The sequence below is a fragment of the Pelodiscus sinensis genome, chromosome 23 (genome assembly GCF_052426305.1).
Source record: "Pelodiscus sinensis isolate ZL-2025 chromosome 23, ASM5242630v1, whole genome shotgun sequence".
Classification (NCBI taxonomy): domain Eukaryota; kingdom Metazoa; phylum Chordata; order Testudines; family Trionychidae; genus Pelodiscus; species Pelodiscus sinensis.
The window spans coordinates 11988809-12007583 of NC_143074.1; the positions used below are offsets into that span (position 1 = coordinate 11988809).

The 18775-nt window shown below is 40.5% G+C and overlaps 1 protein-coding gene across 1 annotated transcript; it reads left to right on the top strand.

Annotated features, from left to right (window-relative positions):
- Nucleotides 1-242: 242 nt before the first annotated feature.
- On the top strand, nucleotides 243-10973 carry SET (SET nuclear proto-oncogene). Its single transcript, XM_075905921.2, has 8 exons — nucleotides 243-585; nucleotides 2002-2059; nucleotides 3113-3255; nucleotides 3746-3849; nucleotides 4020-4133; nucleotides 6917-7087; nucleotides 7186-7332; nucleotides 9577-10973. The coding sequence occupies exons 1-8, from the start codon at nucleotides 513-515 to the stop codon at nucleotides 9598-9600; spliced, it is 834 nt and encodes a 277-aa protein (XP_075762036.1). The 5' UTR covers nucleotides 243-512; the 3' UTR covers nucleotides 9601-10973.
- The last annotated feature ends 7802 nt before the right edge of the window (nucleotides 10974-18775 follow it).

Consider the following 18775-nt stretch of genomic DNA (forward strand, 5'->3'; position numbering starts at 1 on the left):
CGAGGCGGGGCCTACATGGAGACTGGTGCGGCTGCGCACAGGGTTGCCCGCCCCTGTATGTTCAAGACGGGAGGAGGGGTGTCTACGCCTGCGCATAACAGCGCTTGTCTCCCATGCCCGAGAGTGGTGTTTTCTGCGACTGCGCTTTGCGCCTCCCGCTCCCCAGTGGCCGGGAGGGGGGATTTTTGCGCGTGCGCAGTGCGGCTTTCGTGCTCCTGTGCCCCGAAGGGGGGGGTTGTTGCGCTTGCGCACAACGCTGCCCGCCCCTCGCCAGCAGTAGCAGCAGTAGGAGGCGGCGGCGTTGGTCCCGGCTGGGGCGAGAGCGTGAGGGTGTCCGAGCGCCGCTGTTGTCCCCTTTTATCCGGGAGCCCCAGGTCCGGACTGAGGAGGAGGGAGCGTCCCGGCCGCGGAGGGAGTCCGAGTGGCGGCAGCAGCAGGAGTCTGTGCCCGGCCCTCCCCCCCGCGCTCAGTCCCGTTACAGCCCCCTCCCTCCGCGCTCCGCAGCCACCATCATGTCGGCGCCGGCGGCCAAAGTCAGTAAGAAGGAGCTGAACTCCAACCACGATGGGGCCGACGAGACCTCAGGTGAGGCCGGGACGCGGGAGGGAGGGGAATGGCGGCGGCCGCCGCGGCCTCCTCCCCGCACGGCGCTGCACCGACCGCCATTTTTTCCCCAGCCACACGGGCTGCGGCCGGGCCGGAGGCGGGAAGAGCGCGGGGTCGGCCGGGCGGATGTGCAGGCCTCAGCAGCGGCAGGAGGAGGCCATGTTAGCGCCCTTTTGTCTGTACTGCCCGGCCTCCTTCACGGGCGCAGGCGGGGCCGGGCGGGGGGCGCTGCGGCCTGCGCGGAGCAGTGGGACCCCCCCTCCTGGAGCAGCATCCGCGGAGCCTCATTGTGCTCCGCCGCCGCCATGATGCTTCGCCGCCTTCTGGTCTCGGGGCCGCTGCTGGTGCTTGCTGCTGCCCAGCCGCGCAGCGCGGGGATGGAGCGGCGCTTTCTCCGAGGCTGATGGAGCCCGCCCGACTGGGGAGCCACGCGCTACTCGTATAGGATCGGGATGCAGCTGCTCTCCCCTCCCCACGTGCGGTCCTAACAGCCCGTGTGCACAGAGAGGTCGGTACTCGGTTCTCCGCACCATGGGATCTTAGCCTCGCGTTTCTGTTCCACGCGGTCTGGCTGGGGCTGTGGAGGTGCTCATGGCAACGAGTCTGCCGGCCCGTAGCTTTTCTCTGTGCCCGGTTCCTGTGCTGTTTTCACCCACGTGCTTCCCGCACCTGAGTGTTCGTATGTAACGGGGTGGAGAGAAGACAACACCAATCGAGCTATCCCCGGCTGCACGACGGGACTGGTGCTTGACTCTGAGACAATCCCCCCCCCCCCCCGAAAACAAATTCCCCATAGCACCACAGGCTAATGGCGGGATGCCTGCTCCTCACTTTTACAGCTGCTTCCCCACTGCCTTTCATTAAACTTAAAACAAGTTAGGCCAATCGCCATTCATTCCATAATCAAGACCTCCAGCAGCTTCTGCCCAGTTAAAATTCTGAGTAGAAAATATCGATTTCTTGATGGTTTTGATATGTTAATATTTGGGGGGGGGGGTTCAGTTCACTTATTCAATTTCTGTAAAGGTGTTGAGTTCAGAAAGAATGGTTTGGTGTATGATTTTAGTAAAATAAGATCCTATGAAAAATTACTAAGTGTATATGAATATACACTTATATTCATAGCATGATGCAACCTGCTTGAATAATTTAAAAACAAAAAGGAAAGCCAAGTTTTACAGCAGTCTTCAAAGACTTCGCTTCACAAGTTGAGTTAGTAAAAACACTAGTTTTACAAGGTCTGGTGAGCTTTATAACCTCAAAAGGAAACAGTTATTTAAATGCCATCCAGAATACTGGTAAAGGTTGTAAAAGTAAACTTTTTTGATTGTCAAGTGGTGATGTGTTGTTAAGACCTCCTTTCAAGAACTTATGGAGTTTGGATTTATCTTTCAGAAAAAGAGCAACAGGAAGCAATTGAACATATTGATGAAGTACAGAATGAAATAGACAGGTAAGTTATACCTTTTTTGTAATGTGTTTAAATTTATGTTTTAGCAGAATGGGGGGGGGGGGGGGGCTTGTAACAAAAATACTGAAGTAGTCCCTGTAGTTGTATTCACTTTCTGAATAAGGATTTGATACGATTAAAAATAAAAATCATGTATGTGTGCTCAAAATGTGATGGAATATTTAGCTATTGATGGTCCTATTTAGCAGCATACAATTAAACTAGTGGAGCCTTAAAATAGAACTTGATTTTAACACCTGAGATTCATTGTGATTACTATAAAATGATTGATGTTATAGCTCTGTCCTCTTGCAGGTTAATATTTAATTGTGGGGTTTTTGGAAAGCAGAACTGAAAATTGATTTAGCAGAATATCAAGCTTTCATTAACAATGTAAACACCAAATTCTTAGATGTGTGGTTTTTATAAAATCGTATCAAAATTTACATTGGAGTAGTAAGCTATGTATCTTTTCAGATTCCTGTTAGGTTATGTCCTGATGCCTGCTTCTCACTAGCTCCCTAAACCAACTAATGAACTTCCCAACTGGACACAAGGGTCTACCCAAGAAGAGCAGTTGCAAGATTAGGGCCTTACTGTGTAACACATCTTTTTTTGATGCAGCGGGGAGAACTCTGATATTAATTAAAAGGTTTTCTTTGTGGCACACAAATTTGTTTGGCTTTTATCTTGTTTCTTTGGTAAATAATAGGAAGAGAGGCAATGATCTTGAATCGTGTGTAAAGGTTCACCAGTCTTTTTAAACTAGATATTTAGAAATTTCATTAGAGCCTAATCTTGCAACTGCCACACATCATATGGTTTACTAGTAGTGTAGTTTGTCAAGTCTATAGGATTACTCCTGATAACACATACTATGTAGTGTTTGCAGGATTGGGCACCTTGTTTGTGTTTGAAATATTTCAAGCACGGCTAGTTAGTTTAATTAAACAATCCATTCTAGTTTTGGACTACCTACTGATCTTGCACCGTGTTTCAATTTCAGATCTTCATGCTATAATACAGTTCTTAACTTGGATCTTTGCTTTGCTTTAGACTGAATGAACAAGCAAGCGAGGAAATTTTGAAAGTAGAACAGAAATACAACAAACTCCGCCAACCATTCTTCCAGAAGAGGTCAGAACTGATCGCCAAAATCCCAAACTTCTGGGTAACAACATTTGTCAACCACCCACAAGGTATGCTCCCAGTGCTTTGGGTAGGGTGTCACAGAAGTTAGTTACATTATATGCCTTTTTAATCCTTTACTTGAGAAAATTGCCCTTAGATTTTTGTTTCCCCGATTTACAACATTGGCTTCTGTTTGAATATATGCCTAGAATTTCCTGTAGACGTGATGATGCTATCAAAGAGAAGCCATTGATCTCTGTTGTCTGAAAGATTTTCTTTCATTTACGTTTCTAATACAAAAACAAGCTTGACCGCCATTATACTTTTTATCAACTCCTTAAGTAGAAGAAAATGCATATTCAACAATCTTCTCAGTGCTATTTTATGGACTGTTGCAGAGTGTACTTTATAGTGACCTCTTGAGAACTGAGTGCTGGTGATCTTGTGAACTTACTGTAAAGTGGGCAGGGATCAACTTTCTGTGACAGTTTCTTATGTTTGCTGCAAAAAAACCTGGATAAGTTCCTTTGTAATGCAAGGTTACTAATTCTACCATAGTATCTGCACTGTTGGGGGAAGAAGATGAGGAGGCACTGCATTATTTGACCAGAGTTGAAGTGACAGAGTTTGAAGACATCAAATCAGGTTACAGAATAGATTTTGTGAGTATCATGGACAGTCTTCGTTTACTGTTGTGCCATTTTTATTTGCTTGTAATATACGTCAGAGCAATAGCATAACTTAGTATTTCAAAACTTACCATATATGTTATTTAAAAATGTTATGCTATTGGCAAATATGTAATCCAACTTTTATTCTTTCCATTCTACAGTATTTTGACGAAAATCCGTACTTTGAAAATAAAGTTCTTTCCAAAGAGTTTCATCTGAATGAAAGTGGAGATCCATCTTCAAAATCAACTGAGATCAAATGGAAATCTGGGAAGGTATGTATCTGAAAAGGGAGGATGGGCATTAAATTGTTGCTCCACTTGAAACAGTGGCAATGACTGCTATGCTGAACTACTATCTAAGACGGGTGGGGGAAAAAGGGCCTCTGCAGGCTGGATTCGGCCTGCCAAGTGGGTTGATCCAGCCAACAGAAGCCCTGTCACTCCCCCCACCCCCAGGCTGATCAGGGCCTAGGAATGAGGGAGCGTGCAACACTTAGTCAACCCTGGTGGTTGACTCTTAAGCCCTGCATGCCTGAGGGCAGGGAGTGAGAAACTTTGAACCACCACCCCAGAGCTTGGGGGTGAGGGGGGGAAGCGCACAGTCTCCTCCTGTCCTGCAGGGAGCATGCAGCACTTTGAAGCGCCATGCGCTTCTTGCAGGGACGGGGCAGGGCGGGAGGAGACTTCGCATGCTTCCTTGCCTCCAGACTCTGAATAGCCTGGGTGCAGGGGAGTGCGTGAAGTCTCCTCTGTCCCTGCAAGGGGCGCAGTGCTTCTAAGTGCTGTATGCTCCTTGCAGGAACAGGGAAGACGTTGCATGCTCTCCCCCACCACCAAGCCCTGATTGGCTGGGGGATGGAGAGGAGCATGTGAAGTCTTCTTCCAGAAATTTTTGAAGTGGCCCTTGGTCAAAAATTATTGCCCACCCCTGATCTAAGTGCTTTGATGCAAATCCTCCCCTCTTTCCCATCCATACCTCCTAATGAACCCTAAAACTGTGGTCAGATTGCATGTATGCTGAGACTTGTAGTTAGTTCTTTTACTTTGCGGCAAATCAGTGGAAGATGAACTGTCAGTATTTTTACAAGCTTATCAGTCAACTGCTAGTAACAGGTCTAGAGATCACTGCCAAATGTGTGGTTTAAAAAGAAAACAAAGCCCCGCTAGCATTCTCAATGTTTTTAGAGCATTCTCCCATTATTGATCTAACATCAGTGCTACATTTCTCATTAACAGAGGCTTAATTTAAACTTCAGATTACCCCTACCTTTCCAGTTGCAATATTATCATTCTGCTAAACATTCTGGTAGCCACTTGGTCTTTATAAAGACCCTCATAATTTTTTTTAATCTAATGAATTGTTTGGCCTGTTTCTGTCTATATAGTTAATGGGTTTTTTTGTAGTTCATAAATTACATGTATATGTTGTGGAATTTCTGAATTGGGAGCTGGTTTCCTGGACCTCAAAAAATTAACTGCAATATTGCAAATGAGTCAGGTTGGATCTGTTGGAAAACAGCATCACACCTCAGTAAAAATGTCAACATTTTCCTCTGGTATGCTGTAGGAATACTAAATTGTGATTAATCAGCTGATCGAGTAATTGATGGCATTTCTATTGCTTAGTTGATAAGGGGGAGGGGCACATGTTACCCTGTGTTACGGCTCTGCCGTTTAAATGTAGTAGGAGCTGGTCATGAAATGGCATTAGCTCCTGGGGCCAGCATAAGCCGGGACTGAACAGTCCTGGGGCCAGGACACTGTGGCTCTTTTTCTCTCTCACTGTAGACCAGTGTTTTCCAATTTTGTGGCCGCAGAACCCTTTTAAACTCAAAAGAATTTTGCGGAACCCCTAATAAGTCTAATATATGGAGCTGAAAAAGTAGACCACAAAAATGTAAGGAGGGTAATAAAAAAAATCCTAAACAAGGTCATGAGATCAACATTTAGTTTAAATTTTCACATATTAAATCAAAAATCACATCATACTATTTTTTAAATTATAAAATGTTATTGTAATGGATTTTTCATGTGGAACCCTTATTTTCACTTCTCGGAACCCCTTGGGAAACACTGCTGTGGACAGTGCTAGAGGGAACCAACTTTTAAGCTGGCTTTTCCCCAGCGCCAACTTCTGCTCCCTTGCATACCTAGTATACTGGGGTCTTCAAGCAATAACTTGTATACTGCAAAATGTATCTTATGATCAGTCAGCTAATTATTATAACAAGCTGAGTTATTGCTGTCCATACAGTTGTATAAGCAAGCGTACCCCGAGCAAAGCAGCTCAACAAAACATGCTAGAAATCCATACACATTAAGTAACTAAGGAAAAGCTGTCCAGAATTAGGTCTGGATAGTCGCCTGTTTTCCAGGTGTATAAGATAGGACTTGGCAAAGAAGTACGGTTAACTCGCTGTATCCTTGCTAGTGAATGTTATAGTAGTTTAAAAGTGTATTGTCCCCGTCCCCCCAGTAATTTCTTCAAATGAAATTTAAAAGGGAAAAACTGCAAGGATAAAGTCTTAAATCATTATTTTATATATTTGTGAAAACAAAAAGATGAATCCATCCTGTAAAAGAGAGGGGAGAGAAGAGCTTCTTAAATTGCTTGTGTTCAATGTGAGCATTTAAATAGTTTTCACAAGTCTTTGAAATTAACACTTCAGTTAACAGTTTGAGTTACCTCTTTGCCACTCAGGCTGGGAGCATTAACAAAGGTCAACAGATACTTTTTGAATTGTCAATATTTCAGTGGAGAGTGAAACGGAGAGAACTTATATTCTGAAGAAAGAAGCAAAAAGACTTAAAATGGAGGGGCGGAGGTATTGAAATTGGTCCTGTATATGGGAAATTGTTGCTCGAACTCATTGCTATGTGGTGTCAATTGGTGCATCCCCCTGAGGTGCTGTATAATCTCTCTCTCAATACTTGTTCTTTTTCAAGGAGAGGTGTGTACGTGGTTATGTAGACAAGCAAGTCTCCAAATACATCTTGTGAAACATGTTCAGGAAATTTTTAGGAAGAATTCTTAAAATTTGTCCCTTCTTTTTCAGGACCTGACAAAGCGCTCAAGTCAGACGCAGAACAAGGCCAGTAGGAAGAGGCAGCATGAAGAACCGGAAAGTTTCTTTACTTGGTTTACTGACCACTCTGATGCAGGTGCTGATGAATTAGGAGAAGTCATCAAAGATGACATCTGGCCAAATCCGTTACAATACTACTTGGTAAGTATAGAGTTGAGTTGTTTGTTACAGACTTATTGTGGATGTCTCAGAATTAATTTGATCAATGCAGTAACATTGTACATGTGTTTCTAATTAAGGTTCCTGATATGGATGATGAAGAAGGTGAAGGAGAGGAGGATGATGATGATGATGAAGAGGAAGAAGGGTTGGAGGATATTGATGAAGAAGGAGATGAAGATGAGGGGGAAGAAGATGAAGATGATGATGAGGGAGAAGAAGGAGAGGTGAGAACTCTTTTTTGATACCCAAATTAAAGGGATAAATAGATCCAGTTTAGGAATGTTAGGAATTAACCGTTTAACCAGTAAGCTGATGTGCATCCGTTAAATTCAGCCTCCAAAAAAGGTGGCTTCACTGCGGTAGGGTAGCAAAGCCTCTTCTCTAGGAGCAAGGAGGGCAAGGGCTGGCAGCTCTGCTCCTGGGAAGGAGACTTCCCTGCTGCCCCCTTCTTGGAGACTTCCCAGCTTTGCTGCAGGCTGTGCAGTATAAAACCAATCTTTATACTGCAGAGCCTTCAGCACATGTAACTGCTAAGATTTTTAGCAGCTACAGTTAATGTATTAAATACTTAACATTCCTAATCCAATTAGGAAGCCCTGATCTAGGAGCAGCATGGAATAGTTTAATAAATTTTCAGGCATTATTGACAGTCTTTGCTATTTGCTGTTGTGTTTTTCAAAGGGGAGTTTTCATAGGAGATAACCGGCTTTGACAACTTAAGCAATAATTTCAGTGAACTGAAGTGGTGTTTGGGAAAAAAGTATTGCCTTAAATTGGAGACTAATAACTTTATTTAGGAGACTGGCAAAAATGAGGAAAAGTGATTTGTGTTACACCCCATTCATCCAAAAGCCTGTTTTTTTCCTTCATCAAACTGATGTTTTTTATTAGTTACTGGCCAGTTTTAAACCCTAGTCCATATATATAGATTTTTATGTGCCCCGTTTGACCATGTTCCACCTACTATCTAGTTTACTCTGGACTATTGCCAATTTTTCTGTGTACATGTCCTCATTTTGGGAGTGTTTAGGGACTTCCTTCTCACTTCTGCTACTCTCTCAGTCCCCAGTGATTTAAAGTTTGGAATTTGGAATCAATTCTCGCCCAATAGCTGGGAATGTTGCATTGTTCGTTTATTATAACTAATTTATTAATCACACTTGGCTTTTGTTGTTGAAGTACATGAAACTTCCTTTTGAGACAGACAATGGAGAAGGCTTTGGATGTTATCGCACTTAGACAAAAAAGGGTTTGATTTTAGGTGCAGTAACTAAGCTCTACTGAGCAATATGCTTCATATCTAAATCAGAGGTGGGCAATAATTTTGGACCAGGAGCCATTTCAGAAGTTTTTGAAGTGGCCCTGGCCACCATAGAAAAGGGGTGGGATCAGGTCACTTCCATGTTTCCCCTCCCACGGACCCTGATTGGTCTGGGAGTGAGGGGAGATCATGAAGTCTTTTGTCTCTCTCTCTCTTCCCCCCCCCCCGCTCCCCCTCCAAACCTGAGAGAACTATCAACTGTTCTGAACAGCTGGCTGGTCCCTCTAGGTGCTTTCTCCTAGAGGTAAGAGACTTTACATGCTCCTCCCACCCCCAGGTCACTCAGGGCCTGGGGTTGGGGGGAGCACATGAAGTCTACTCCTGCCCTGCAAAGGGCACACAGTACTTAGAATCAACTCTGGTGGTTGACTAAGCGCCACTGGCAGGACAGGAGACTTCACACACTTCTCCATCCCCAGGCCCTGATTGGCCTGTGGCTAGTGGAGTGGCAGGGCATCTTTGGCCTGGATTTAGCCAGCGGAGTACCTTTTGCCCACCCCTGATATAAATAGTACAGCCGCTCCCCAAATTACGAACAAGTTACGGACCAACACTTGGTCTGTAACTCTAAGTGTTCGTAACTCGGATCCCATAGAGTTACATAGCGACCGCGCTGTGAATAGCGCGGATCGCCATTCGTAACTCAGATCCGCATTTACGACTGCTTTGGTCGTAAGTGCGGATGGTCGTAAGTGGAGGTGGTCATAACTCGGGGAGCGGCTGTATTTCATTTAATAGGTTCATTGAAATCTTGAGTGTTCTAGATTATTTTAGACTTTTTTTTTTTAAACTGCTCTTTAAGATTGCCTATTCAAAGCTCTGGGCACCCTTAGCATTCTCTTCAATATTCACTAGCAAATAGTTCTGTCAGTTTTCATCCAAGTTGTATGTCCTAGCAATAACAGGGATATCTTATCAAGCATTACCTATTTCCATATGGAGGAGGAAGGAAACATGAGCTTTTCAACACACAGACTTACCACATCAGACTTTTTAGAATGACCAGTACTTCTGGATAATTGCTGTTTGAAAGTCAAGGCTGTCTGGAGTTTGAATGTAGTGACTCCTGTACCTTCCCTTCTCTTCTCCTGTCCCCCCGTCCCCTCCAAAAGTGACTAGATTTTAACTGTTGCTTTTCTTTTAACAGGAGGATGAAGGAGAGGATGACTAATTAAACACTGATGGATTCCAACACCCACCTCTCCTTTTCTTATCTTTTTAATTTTTCTCCAGTCCCTGGGAGCAAGTTGCTGTTTTGTTTTTTTTTTCCCTCCCCCCCCCTCCCCCTCCCCCTTTGTGCTCAGTCGCCTTGTTCTCTTGAGGTCTCTTTTTTTCTCTCCTCTACACCATGGCTCACAATTTATTTTTTTGAGGAAAATACCTTAAGCAGAATACAGTGGGAAAGAAAATCTATACCAGTTTCTGTTCCAAGTTCATTTTTATCCCTTCCTATCTCAAAACAAAAACTGTTTATGGAATCAACACACCATGTTCTGTGGGAAAAAAGAAAACCTTCTGCTCCCTTCACTCTGCTGGAAGCTGAAGAGTGCTAGGCCCCTGTGTAGTAGTGCATAGAATCTAGCTTTTTTCCTTCTTTCTCTGTATATTGGGCTCAGAGATTACAGTGTCTCTATGTGAATATGGACAGTTAGCATTTACCAACATGTCTGTCTACTTTCTCTTGTTTAAAAAAATTTAAAAACTAAAAAAAAAAAATGGGGTAGAGATGGTCAGCAAGGGTGGGTTTCAGATGTTTGGGTGGGTTAAGTGGGCATTTTGACAACATGGCTTCTTCTCCTTTGGCATGTTTATTGTGATGTTTAACAAACATCCTTGCAGTTTAAGATGACACTTTTAAAATAAAATCTTCTCCTAATGATGACTTTGAGCCCTGCCACTTGATGGAGAATCAGCAGAACCTGTAGGATCTTATTTGGAATTGACATTCTCTATTGTAATTTTGTTCTTGTTTATTTTTAAATTTTTTTTTTTTTTTTTTTTTTTTGGTTCACTGGAAAGGAAAGAAAGATGCTCAGTTTTAAACGTTAAAGTGTACAAGTTGCTTTGTTACAATAAAACTAAATGTGTACACGAAGGGACTAATGGTCTTCACTGAACAGAACATGATTTTTCTTGCTTTGTTTTCCCATATGTTAAACTTTGTTTGTAGTTTCCAATTTAATACCTATTGGTATGTGGTCAGTATGTCTGTATTTCAAGATAACCTCATGGCTGTATGGATTTAACCTAAATTCAGATTGTTAGATAGCTTTCATATGTGAAAAGTGTTTTAATTTAGGTGTAATTTGCCATGGATTATCTGATACTATCAATAAGTTGCTGTCAGACTGCCTATCGATCATCACTACAAATTGGCAGTCGTTACTGTAATCTGCGCATTGTTTCTCAGTTTGATATCTCCATGGGAATGAGTTGTGGTTACATCCTCTTATGTTAAATTAATGGAGTCTTTAAATGTTCCCCCTTGCACCAGGAAAAAAAATTACCTGATCCTCTAATAATAAAGACATTTGAAGATTTAAACACTCTCAATAGTGATGTAAATGAAATACCACATATCTCTGATCTCTAATCAGCTCTCTGAAAGACCATACAAACTCAGATTAAATGATCAAAGGTTAATGAGGGCCTCATATGCGATTGTTGTTTATAATCCATTTGGTAAATAGCTTTCTCAGTTGAGATGTTAAAACGGTTTCAATTACACATTCAGGGTGATTGTACTCTTCAAACACAAAAGAATCACAGTCCGCTAAATTATATCCCACAACGAAGTTATCTTGCATGTGGAGGTTGTATGGCACTTTCATTCCAATCTAAAAGTGATGCTGTTTATATTTTCAAATATGTGAGCTAATAAATTGTAGCCTGTTTGATTTTAAAATAGCAACTACCTAAAACTAACATTTGGAACAGCAAGAGATGGTGGGGTGAAACCTTTCCTAGCAATAATTAGCATTTATACAATCTAAACAGGATGTCACAACTAACTTCATTTAAATGGGTATTATTAAAACTTGTATAGAACAATTTTAGTACTAAATCATTGTATTAACTGTCTTCCCTAATAATAGGTTCTCAAAACTGGGATCCTGTCTTCTGGGAAAAAGTTGTTTTAGCATGTCACAAAAGCATGTGTGGCATGTGTATAGTTTGTGATGCTAGAGAATTAGTGACATGGAATAATGTTCTCCTGAGTGGTGTTCCACACCTAAGTGCTAGGAGAGGCACTCCTTAAAAGATGACAGCTGCATTGGACCCAATGCCCCTAGTCCTTGTCTGTTTTTTGCATTACATTTAAAATAACACCATCTTTTAACCAGTTTAGAGCTAAAACAGATGCACTACATAAATGCATCTGTACAAGATGCAGGACAAGGTCAAATGCTACTAGATTCTAAATTGTGCTGATTTAGGGAGACATCTTGATGCTTTGAGAAGGAAAGTGCATATAAACTATCTCCCCCTTATATGGCAAGATATTTAAAGTTATATAATCTTGCTTTTCACCAGGACACACACAATAAAGCTGTACAGCTAATACCAAGAACAAAAATGGGGTAGGTGATCAAGTGCCCCTCCCAAGTTTGAAATAAAAAATTGATTAGTACTAAACAAGTGGCAAAACAATCCCACAACTGTGCAAAGTGTTAGTTTAACTTCCTAGTGAAACTACTCTAAATGTCAATGAATAGTTGCAACAGCAAGAGTAAATAACCTTTGAATTAGGACTGTCAAGTGCTTAATAGTGCAATTTAAAAAAAATCAGGCTCTTAAACAATAGAATACCATTTATTTTAAATACTTTTGGATGCTTTCTACATTTTCAAATATTGATGTCAATTACAAAGTGTACAGTGTTCATTTTATATTTGATTACAAATATTTGCATTCAAACTGTATTTTGCAATTCCCTTCCTACAAGCACTTGCAGTGAAATCTCTTGTTAAAGTTGAACATACAGGCTACATCTAGACTGGCATGATTTTCTGCTAATGCTTTTAACGGAAAAGTTTTTCCGTTAAAAGCATTTGCGGAAAAGAGCGTCTAGATTGGCATGGACGCTTTTGCGCAAAAGTACTTTTTGCGGAAAAGCGTCCGTGCCAATCTAGACGCGGTTTTACGCAAGAAAGCCCTGATCGCCATTTTCACCATCGGAGCTTTTTTGCACAAAACAGTTTTTATCTGTCTACACTGGCCCTCTTGCGCAAATGTATTTTGCGCAAGAGGGCTTTTTCCCGAATGGGAGCAGCATAGTATTTGCGCAAGAACACTGACAATTTTACATTAGATCGTCAGTGTTCTTGCGCAAATTCAAGCGGCCAGTGTAGACAGCTGGCAAGTTTTTCCGCAAACCGGCTGCTTTTGTGGAAAAACTTGCCAGTCTAGACACAGCCACAATGTACAACTATGCACAAAAAATAACTGCATTCAAAAGTAAAAAAATCCTCTCAGTCCAACATCTTAATCAGCCAATCACTCAGATATGTTTGGTTACATGTAGCAGGAATAATGGTGCCTGCATCTTTTGTAAAATGGCATGTGAAAGTAAGAACAGGTATTTGCAAAGCACTGTTGTAGCTGGTTTTGAAAGATACTTATGTGCCAGATTTGCTAAATATTCATATGTTCCTTCATGCCTCAACCACCATTCCAGAGGACATGGGTCCATACAGATGATGGGTTCTGCTTGATAACTGAAAGTTGTACAGATTAATGCATATTAGATTTTGTTTTGGTGGTTTGGGTACTGTAATTTCTGCATTGGAGTGTTGCTCTTTTAAGACTTCTGAAAGCATGTTCCACACCTTCTCTTTGGATTTTTGGACAGTACTTCATATTCTTAAACCTTGGGTTGAGTGCTGTAGCTATTTTTAGAACTCTCACGTTGGTATCTTTGTGTTTTGTTAAATCTGTTGATAAAGCATTTTTAAAACGAATACCTGCTGAGACTGCTATAGCATGACATATATGACAGCAGGTAAAATAGAGCAAGTGACATCCGCCAAAGAGTTCAGTCAAAACGATGTCAACAGTATGGAAGTATGTCTTCCAGAATGGTAACTGAAGCATGAAGGGGCATATGTGTGTTCTGCATATCTGGCAGAAAATACCTTGCCAATGTTGACTACAAAAATGCCATGTGAAAGCCTGTTCTCACTTTCTTGTGACACTAAGAAGCAGGCATCAGTGTTGCCCCCATCAATGTAAACAAATTTATTTGCCTTAGGGTATGTCTATACTGCACGGATATTTCGGGATACCGGAGGTTCCCTGCGTCTACACAAGCCACTATTTCAAAATTTTTCGGAATAATGGGTGCACTATTTCGCCATCCCCGTAAACCTCATTGCACAAGATATAAGGGATGGCTTGAAATAGTGTGTTGTTTTGAAATTTGGCACTGTGTAGATGCGTCAGATTTCAAAATAAGCTATTAATAGTTTTGAAGTAAGATACACAATTTGCACTACGCAACTTGTGTATCTTACTTTGAGTTTAGGATGATGTAGAACAGTTTCATAAACTTTTTTTGAGCTTATGGAACACCAAACGATTTTTTAATGCAGAACATCTATGAAAATTTTCTTAAAAAAAAATTCAGACAGACACAAAAACAAGTAAAAATGAAGTCGCAGCACACCTGCGAGGAGTTCATGGAACACCAGTGTTCTGTGGAACATGGTTTAAGAAACACTGCTGTAGAACAAACATTAGGACTGAGTGGACTTGTAAGGTTCTGAAGTTTTATATGCTTTTGAGTACACTTATGTAACCAAAAAAAATCTCCTTTTGTAAATTACACTTCCATGATAAAGAGTTTGCAAAACAGCATTTGTATGAGGTAAATTGAAAAATACTGTTTATTTTACAATGCATCTATTTGAAGTCAAAGGTAATAAACACTATATTTTGTGTTCTATGTTGTAATTGAAATCAATGTAGAAAAACATCAAACGTATTTAATACATTTCAATTGGTATTCTATTGTTTGACAGTGATGAATTGTGATTAACTCAAATATTGTGATTAGAAAATCAAGTGAGTTAACTGATTTTGACAGCCATACTTTAAATATTACTTTTGTTTTAGTAAAATTCATCAGCTAGTAGTGGAGAAAGTGTAATTAAAACACTCCAGATTTATAGCATTTAGTTGGAAAACATTCAGTTACTTATTTAAGATGTGTCCACTCTTTGACTTGTTTCATTAAGCTTAGTAAAAACTTGTAATTACTTATATAATACATAAAAACATACCCATCAGGTTAAGGGATAGTAATGTTCTTGTTGTAACAATGAGGGTCAAATACAAGCTCTGCCATTCTCATAAATTAAGACAGAAAGAGGGATCTCAAGAACATTTGTTAAAACATTTATTTTCTGGGGGTAAATTTTACCTTTAAACTCTCATAGCAGAAAATGTATCAATGCTTAGCCTCCTCAGTCCTACATGAGCTTCTCCATAGAGGTAGGAATCCTCCCACTTAAGCTACTGGAAGATGTCTTTAATCTTCCATTGTGAAAGAGCTTTCTGAGCTAATGGTTTAAAAATTGAAGCATTTAAAAAAGTTTTAGCACATGTATTTAACCAGTATGATATGAAGAAAACATGGAAAAGCTTCCATATTTTTCTTTGACATTTTATAGAGAAAGGAAAGAAGCATCTGCCACTCCTGTAAACTCTAATAGCAGATCTTTATTTTTTAATTAATCTCTCTGTGAAAAAAGACTGGCTTTCACAATCAGGCAGAATGGTGAGCCCTGAGTGATTAGAAATTGAGATCTATAATATTTGCTTTTTGTTTTGAACTTGCAGATACTTTCCAGTTCTGTTTGAAGAAACTACAGTACAGGCAGTCCCCGGGTTACATGGATCCGACTTACATCGGATCCCTACTTACAAACGGGGTGAGGCAACCCCGCACTAGCTGCTTCCCCCCCAGCCGGCCAGGGAGACGCGAAGCTAGAGCGCCCTCCCCCCCCCCCCCCCAGCAGACCTGGGAGATGTGGAGCGGCTTTTCTCAGCAGACACCTCAGCTTGAGAATAAAGGACTGAGGGAAGTGAGGTGTGGGAGAATAAAACAGCTCTGGAGAAATGTTTGGCTAGAGTTTCCCCTACAATATGTACCAGTTCCGACTTACATACAAATTCAACTTAAGAACAAACCTACAGGCCCTATCTTGTACGTAACCCCGGGGACTGCCTGATCATTCAAAATACACCAAGCACCGTAGGCCATTACCTATTATTTTTAAAACCATAATTTTATGTTGTCTTGCAAAAAGATACCTTAATGCCTTTATTTCAGCTGTAACAAAACAGTTTTCAAGAAAGCATTTACTGTGACAAACAGATTAAAACTACAGTTAATATGTATAAAGGTTAGTGAGGACTAATTAATTAAGATCCTAATCATGTGTCAGAGTCTGCTTCCAATTATGAAGTTCAGTTTTCTTTAATGGGACTGTGTACACTCATGTTGCTGCTGGCTCCTGGCATATAGGCTGTAATTAAAGGACTATGCATGAAGAGATGTCAATGGAGTAAAGTAAACAATGTTTTCTAAACCAATAGTATTATAGGTGGTGATCATCAGCTACCAAATGTGTAGAAATATGTAATTTCTGATCTTAGTGTTCTCTCTTTAATTCATCTCAGCACAGGGAGAGAAAGAGCTGCTAAAGCACCAAGTTTCTACTACACTTCTTGCCCTCCTTCCCTTCCACCATCTGGAAATAGTGCCTTTATTCTAATCACATTTATCTTGAAGAGTGCTCTCTAGCAAAGCCTAAGTCTAATTAATACATGGTTTCTCCTGGTTTATGAGAGTAATTGTGTCCAGTGAGACAACTTTATGCCCCCTCATAACCTCTGGAAATCTCAACTGTTTTCATTTTATTAGTAGTACTTGCTAGTATGACAATTGTTTAGGGTTCTGGCCCTGCACCTTCTGAAGTCAATAATAAAGCTTTGATTTCCACTAATCAAATTTGGAAAGGGAAGAGGTTAATGATCTAATTTTCAATGTAATGGATGTGGACAGCAAGTAAATGGCTGAAGGAATTCGAATCAACAATTGTGATTTGTGGTTCAAGTTGGTCATTCAGTGCATGCTGACCATTAAGATTAACAGATTGTATTCTACAATCTGAGTTGAAGATCATGTGTTAGATATAGAAGGAAGTGTATCTTATTTTTCTCCCTACCTCTATTTTATTTTGCCTAGGCAATCCCCCAGTAGAGCTAAAGTAGGTATCACACAAGGATAGGACAGAGACGTAAGAAGTCCAGGATCATAGCCTATGGTTTCTAGAGTGTTTAAAAGGATGGGAAGACTATAGGGGTGAGGAGTGTTGTTGGAAGCAGGACGTGCAATCTATGAGCAAAATCACAGCTGCGGGTGGCAAATACAGAAGGGCTCAGACATGTATTATTCCCAAACATCCCTTTATGCCACACACACGTTAAACACATCTGAGATGTTATGCTTCTCGTTATATGTGTCTAGCTAAAGACTCACCCCAGGAAAGAGAGATTCTCTCTCTCGAATTAAAAATGTTGCCAGTTACAGTGATTTATTTTTTCTAGCTCTCTCAACCTTAATTTCAGAAAGGACTGTGGTAGCACCACCACAGACACCAATAAGATTTTCTGAAGCAGCAATTTATCTATGATCAGAGCCACAAAAGTATTATCAGAGTCTTCTAACTCCAAGTCCTAGCCTGATATCCCCAACTTGAGGTGGAGAAAATCAAGTGAAGAGGACTGTGGTAAGGAAGCCGAACAATTTTCCCTGTTGTTGGATAAATGTGCTGATTGCAGCTTGTGCTACTACAGGGCTGCCACCAAAGCTATCCATGTATCCTCCTCCTCCAAACTAAATATATGCACAAGTCCTGAGAGTGCATAACTAGCCACACTCCCACCACTATGATCCTCACGACTTACAGGCCATTCTAGTGATTGATCCTTATTTAGTGGTCCAATTCTCCTATTACATTATTAAACCTGCTTCTTGAACCCCTCCCACTATCTGTTCCCTCTGGGGAGAATCCAAGTCCTGGAAGGACAGAAGGGAAAGATACTGTAAATCCAGAGGCAGAGAACACAGCTCTTTCCACAAGCTAGAAGACCTGGAAAATCAAACCCATCCTCTCCCTAGCCTCTTATCCAGCCTCTCTAGCCCCTGATCATTCAAAATGCAGCCAAGACCCCTACCTGCTGTTAAAGGCTTTTTCTGTTGAAGGTAAGAGCAGAATTTCTCTGCCCTTTCTACAACCTCTGATCTTTTGAGGCTAAATATAAATCCAATAACTTTACTTTTTCACTTTCCAATAATATTTCCTTGAAATGAACACTGTTTAGTTTAGAATCACATAGTACAAAAAATAGTGTCTCTCTTTTACCTATAACATGGCAGATTAATAAGGGTTAGCATGAATCGAACATTGTTTGCTTTTGTAATTTAAGTTTGAAGAAAAACTAGATTTCAATATTACTTTTTGTTCTGATCAATTTAATTTTCATGTTCTCACATTGCAAAATTTGGATCACAAATCCTGCAAGGGAATGCATACATAAAAATCTATTTTAATTTAATTTTAAAACATTTAAACATATATTTATATCAGGTTTTGTACAGTCAAAATATGTACATTTTGGATTATTATTAACTAAAATATCCCTCTAATTGTGTAGCCTATAATCCAGCTGTTAAATTGTGGGAAGTTGTGTATCTCTTCAGTACAGCAATAACCTATTTAATGGAATAACAAACAGCCTTGTCTGGCAGTAGGAAGAGTTGTGGAAAGTTGCATATCACTTCACTACAGCAATAACCTATTTAATGGAATAACAAATAGCCTCTGGCTGGCAGTAGGAAGAGATCTTTAAGCACAGCCCTCTATTACTTGAACTGAAGGAAAATGTCTTTTAACTCTTTATAAAGTAAGATAAAAGAATGCAGTAGATCATTCCTGTTTCTATTCATGAGAGCAATGTGACAAATACTGACTAGTTCCTTATGTTATTAAAAACAATACTCAATGTTTTTACTTGGATAATTTTTAATACAGAGGTTCAATACCATGAGAATCCAGGGCCACATTCCTGGATCTACAATGTAATGGAAGAAATAGTCAATTTAAGACATATGATACCTTCCAGATTTTAACGTATTTCCAGGCAAATAACTTTCCTAAAGTGAAGTTAAATATCTGTCTTATTTAATGAAGGATGCTAAGAAGACACCTTTGTTTTCTCATAAAAACATATTTTAAGAAAACTGAAAATTAAAATTAAATTATATACTTAAAACTGAT

Excerpts from the sequence above, each read along its gene's own strand:
- SET (XM_075905921.2), top strand. The coding sequence starts at position 513 with ATGTCGGCGCCGGCGGCCAAAGTCAGTAAGAAGGAGCTGAACTCCAAC. Across the intron at positions 586-2,001 it reads TGGGGCCGACGAGACCTCAG|AAAAAGAGCAACAGGAAGCA; the intron begins GTGAGGCCGGGA and ends TTTATCTTTCAG. Across the intron at positions 7,333-9,576 it reads ATGAGGGAGAAGAAGGAGAG|GAGGATGAAGGAGAGGATGA; the intron begins GTGAGAACTCTT and ends TTCTTTTAACAG.